Below are 5,863 nucleotides of genomic sequence, written 5' to 3'. Positions count from 1 at the left end.
TGCACATTCGTTAATTATCATCTTTCCACTTTTCGACTATTCGCTCCCTTTTGCTCTTCGTCTTTGCTTCCTGATTATCTCCCATATATCTGTCTCTCTCTCCTCCCCCCCCCCCCCCCCCCCCCGCCAATCTTTCACTGCCCAGCCGCCTGTCCCATCCTCATCTGAGACACCACCTGCCTCATCTCCCAAGGCAGACAATAAACAAAAGGCTCTTTTCTGTTGTTCCACTGGGAATAAGGGAGACCTGTTGCCTTCTGCTTGGCGCCATGAGCACGATTCACTGAAGCGCAACAATTATCGCCCAGACACCTTGATGCATCGTGTATAGGCGGTGGGCAGGTGTGTGTGTGGTGGGGGTGTGTATGCGCGTCTACGCCTGTTAAAAATGAAGTGAAAGGGCAGAGGTATCGGATGCCAAATGGTTGTCTTGGCGAATTCCCTTATCCCCCCCCAAACAAAATACATATATACATATCTTTAAAATTATCTGGATTCACAACTATAGAAAGAAAACTATGCAATAGCCTTGTGGTTTTCTAACACATCAAAGCATATCATTCACTTGCTGATTCACGCAATGGACATTACACTGACACCCTTCCAGTACATGCCATGTCCCTTTGTAGAAACGTTTCAAAAAATCAAATAAACGTAACTTTTCATATAAAAATGAATTCTGGAATAAGTATACACACAGCCTTCTCAAATACACGAGTTGAACACCATCGATAATAAACTCATATGTAGTTCCACGGATCACAAAACAATTATTGTTTCTATTAATGTTGCTCCATATAATAGTTTTGGCAGCGAGCATGATAAATCAGCTTCGGTCAACAATGCCAGGAGGGTCTGCCGGTATCTGTTTGATAATTCGTAATCAGGAAAAACAAAAAGGGAAGTCTTAACTGAAATGTCTGTATATGAGAAAATGAACAAGTCAAATGAATGCGTAGACGACGTTTATAAATGTGAATAAAAGTGGTGTTTGTAAATGTGAATAAACAAAACAAAAAATTGTGTTTCGACAAACTGATACGATTTGCCGCAAGAGTAAATACACATAAGCATAATGTCAAAGTCAATACACGACGGAGAGCAAACATTTTATAATACGATTGCCATTTTGATAACATTTTCCCCCACACAGGTATATTGGAAAGCTCATCGATCCATAATAAAAAGTTGGCTTCTTAATGCAATCCAACACCGGGGTGGATCTTTAATTCAACATAACGAATGTCGGTTCCAGTTGCGCATTAAAAAGCATGAATTACCACATTAAACAAAGCTTTGTCGAGCACTCAATGGTTTTGGTACTTGATTGTAACAAGTACGGTCCTTAGCAATTTTATTCATGCTAGTGAAAGATGACTTGAGATGGTCATACAAACACTACAATTGCGAGGATAAGGTTAAGTATAAAATTATGTACTTGCATAGGGAAACCAAAGATTATGATCGGAGCAGTGTATGTATATATATATAATATATATATATATATATATATATATATATATATATATATATATATATATATATATATATATATATATATACACATACACACACAATGCAGCACAATATATATATAGTTTCTGCGAATGAATCTGCATAACATCGAAATGAACATAGGGAATCTAAAACGTATCTAATAATGAATCCCATGAGCGGTAGGGCTGATTACACGACTGTATGGAGTTCGATGAAGCGAGATCGACTCGATGAGCATAGACTGAACTCAGTGGCTCCAACAATAACAAACATTATAAAAAGCCATCGTGTGGACCAGGAGACAAAATGCCAGCATTACAGGCAGATGTTCGATATGTGTGTGTGAGTGAGAGAGAGAGAGGGAGAGAGAAAGGGAGAGAGAGAGAGAGAGAGAGAGAGGAGGGGGATGAGGGGAGAGAGAGGAGGGGAGAGAGAGGGGGGAGGGGGAGGAGGAGAGGGAGGGGTGGAGAGAGGAAGGGAGAGAGAGAGAAAGACAGAGAGGTGGAGAGAGAGGGGGAGAGAGAGGAGGAGGAGGAGAGAGAGAGACGAGGAGAGAGGGGGAGTGAGAGAGGCAGAGAGAGAGGAGAGAGAGAGAGGGGGAGAGAGAGAGAATGGGGAAGAGAGAGAGAGAGAGGAGGAGGGGGGGGAGAGAGACAGAGAGAGAGAGAAGAGAGAGAGGGAGAGAGAGAGAGAGAGAGAGAGAGAGAGAGAGAGAGAGAGAGAGAGAGAGAGAGAGAGAGTGAGAGAGACATAGAGAGGGAGACAGGGAGAGGGAGGGAGAGAGAGAGAGAGAGAGAGAGAGAGAGAAGCAGAGTGTCGGTCCACCTCCTCTTTCCTTCCCAAATCAGTGGCGGTCTCCCTCTTCCACATTAATCCAAACAAAATGATTGTTCATCAGCACATTGATCCAAACAAATAAATGGAGGCTCAAACGCAGCAATTTCTCACAAGAGATCGGCGACCAACAACGGGATATACTTGAGGACGAGAGGGTACACAGGTAACGCCGACACCTCGTCGCATCGCAACACTTTTTGCCGAGGAATACTATATAGCTTGAAAGATAAAGTCGCGCGTGTCGGAGAAGCAGACAAAGAAGTGCCGGGGAGACCTCGAAGAGTGAGAAGGAGAGGGGTGGGGGTAAGGGGTTGGGGTGGGGTGGGAAGGAGAAGTGGGAGAAAGAGAGGGGGCGGGCAATGGCTAACGTCTCCTTCGTGGCTCCCCAGCCCTGTGCTACGGAACAAAGAGGCGGCAAAAGCGGAGGTGTTTCTGGCCCCATTAACCCCAACATCCACTGACTCATGCAGGCAGCTCCCGTTTTAAACTAACATCCCCCCAAAAAACACCCAGGAAAACCCCCAAACGCGTCGACGTGCGATGTAAGACTGAAAACAAAGCGCTTCCTACCGTAACCATTCTTCTGTTTACAACTGCGGCAGATGAATCGGACGGCCTCGCCGTTTTCGGGAATGGAATTTTGTTGCAGTTGGAAAGGAAACAAAGCAAGAAACAAAATAAAATCCCTTTTCCTCGTTCTATATTCTCCACCTTGTCGCTGAGTGAACTGAAAATCTCCTTTTTTTTCTCTTTTGTTTTTTTTCAACGGAACAAAAATAAAGCTACAAAAAAAAAACGCACAAAAAAAAAACCGCGGCCCTGGGGTCCAGCGACGGAAGAGGGTGTGTCGGACTGAAATGAGCCGGAAGGATCGTCGTGGAATTTATAGGGGATCGACGCCTCTCCTTCCTCCTTTTATATGGGCATCTGCGCACGAGCTGCCTCCCGCCGATTGGCCGGCATTCTGCACAACAGCCTCGCGAGGGGACCATGTGATTAGGGCCATCGAGTCGACTCCCGCCCACTGCTCTCCCGCGGCTCACTCCCTTTCGGGCGCACTCGCCGGAGTGGCAATTTGGGTCGGTGACGGATCTCCCGCGCCCAAGGCGAGCGCGGTTCATTATTTAATTTTATTTTTTATACCGACATGTGTTGTGGGCTTGTGGCACATAAACATTATGGCACTTCGAGATATCGCTAATAAGCTAGGAGACGAGACGTCGAATATGGGTTATCAACGCAACATTTTGTTGTTGTATGCCTTCCCCCCTTCCCACCCTCTCCCATATCACCGTAGGCCTCTCTCATCGTTTGTTTTGTTTTCTTTGTCGTTTTGTTATTGTTTCATACATAGATAGGTAGGGCGCTGCGTTACACACGAGCACGTGGCTTTTCCTTTTCTCTTCTTTTCCCGCCAAATCTGTGCGTAGGGTGCGGATGTTTCCCGCCAAATCTGTGCGTAGGGTGCGGATGAATGAAATACTCCTTGTATAGAGTATGCACTGCATGATGGCCGAGAAGATTGCGCACCCGCCTCTGAGCCGTCTACACCGGGTTAGAATCTCAGCCCAGGTAGGCCTATATACTGCCAACCTGGTGTCTTACTGGCAGGGTGAGGTATCAAATGTGTGCACTGTCCCTCGGATAGACATTAATCTGGGCGTCCCATCAACTGGCATTAGTTGGTGGGCATTAAAGATCAGATCTCACGGTGTCCTTCACAAAGAGTAGGCGATATATCGCTGGCATACTGAACAAATTACAAATTTTTGCTCGAACCTACTTGGTGAAAGTCAGGCTGGACCAATCGGTTGGTGAGACCTGGGTAAAATGTTCTCCGGCCGACTCCACGAGAAGGTGGAAATAATTGTTGCAGTGAAAGAATAACACTGCCGTCGTGTATAACATATGATATGCATCGGTACTGCCAATAGCCGTATGGAATTGATGGCATTGCTGAAAAATACATGCGCCAGATTTTATGCAGGAACGCAGGGGGAAAAGGGAAATAAATTCACATTAACACTGACAAGGTATATGCATTCATACAAAGGTAAAGGTGTGCTTTGTATACCTGTGTGGATATATATATATATATATGTACATATCTTACAAATGAGATCGCCTAGCCATGGGGTGAAAGTAAAGGTTTGTGAAAAAAAAACGTCATTGATCACGTGGTTTGGCGGCCATATTGGATTAAAAAATAAAACTTTCAAAATATACTTCTCCGAAACCGCTTACCCGATCGATACGAAACTTGAAACGCCTTTACATTCCGATGGTGGAACATATATGCAAACTATGACGTCATCAGTCATGTGGTTTGGCCGCCATGTTGAATTTAAGCCAAAACATTAAATAATCCTTTCCGGAGTACCTCTTAGCAGATAAATGCAAAATGTCATACATATGATCAACTACTGATGTAGGAAAAATATTTGGAAATTATGACGTCATCAGTCACGTAATATGGTGACAATCTTGGATTTAAGGAAAACCTTAAAACGTCTTATTCTCCAGAACTGCTGAACGGATCATTGCGAAATTTCATTTGTATGATCAACATAAGGAAAAAATGTTTCTGAACTATAACATTATCAGTTACGTTTGGTGGCCATCTTGGATTTAAGGAAAAAATATTTGAAAATCCATATCTCCAGAACCACTCAATGGATCAATCCGAAACTTCATACGTATGATTGACTACACGAGGAAGTTTTTTTTGCAAACTTTAGCGTCATCATTCACATGGTATGGCGGCCATCTTGGATTTAAGGGAAAAAATTGAAAATCTATGCCTCCAGAAACGTTTAACCGATCCAAACCAAAATGTACAGATATGATCGAATACCCTCGAGGAACATTTATTGAAATGATGATGTCATCAGTCATGTGGTATGGCGGTCATTTTGCCTCGAAGCCCATCATCACTGCTCACAGTACTAGCTTACTATTATTCCCTTAATTGTTCCATCAATGCCAATTGTCTGTTGGGTTGCACAATGGGACGATGCACATGGTAAAATAAAAACGAAAAACTTTACAGTATGAAAGGGTAAATTGATGGAAGAATCATAAAGAAGGAGTATACACAAAACCTTTAAGTCATTTGAACCCCTGTCGCTTTTCCATGACGAGCTTAAACTCCTGTATATAAAAGCATCATGAACCAGCGTGAGACTGTTTATCGGGGCGTGTTTCACTGTACACCCGCTGTATTCACATTTTATTCTGTTTTCCTCACCAGGACTGAGTTCGAACATCGAGGACGCACTTTTGGACACACCTGAATGTGCCTCAATCGATCCCACTCATACCCTTTAGATTATGACAAAGCGGGACCCGACACGTATAAGGACCGCAAGCTTTTAGGAGTGAGATGGGAATGTGGCTCGGTGTGGTTAGGTTTGTTTAGGTTAGGTGTGTGTGTGTTATGCACGATATATTTGTTTATGTGTCCTTCATCTCTCCTTTCTTTCCTTCTCCTTTTTTTGTCTATGGATGGGTGAATCTTGCAAATCGTTTT

At 43.7% G+C, this 5,863-nt stretch overlaps 1 protein-coding gene across 1 annotated transcript in view; it reads right to left on the bottom strand.

The window, feature by feature from the left end:
- Nucleotides 1-3,082, bottom strand: part of LOC137425618 (ELAV-like protein 2) — a 246,522-nt gene extending 243,440 nt beyond the window's left edge. The window contains exon 1 of the mRNA XM_068114226.1: nucleotides 2,905-3,082. Within this exon, the coding sequence (XP_067970327.1) occupies nucleotides 2,905-2,913 (9 nt within the window). The 5' untranslated portion in view covers nucleotides 2,914-3,082. The remainder of the gene's footprint in view (nucleotides 1-2,904) is intronic.
- Between the last annotated feature and the right edge of the window lie 2,781 nt (nucleotides 3,083-5,863).

The sequence above is a fragment of the Myxine glutinosa genome, chromosome 1, assembly GCF_964187855.1.
Source record: "Myxine glutinosa chromosome 1, kmMyxGlut1.1, whole genome shotgun sequence".
NCBI classification, from domain to species: Eukaryota; Metazoa; Chordata; class Myxini; order Myxiniformes; family Myxinidae; genus Myxine; species Myxine glutinosa.
Note: the sequence above shows the minus strand (reverse complement) of the source record. Positions and strands in the feature narration are given on the sequence as shown.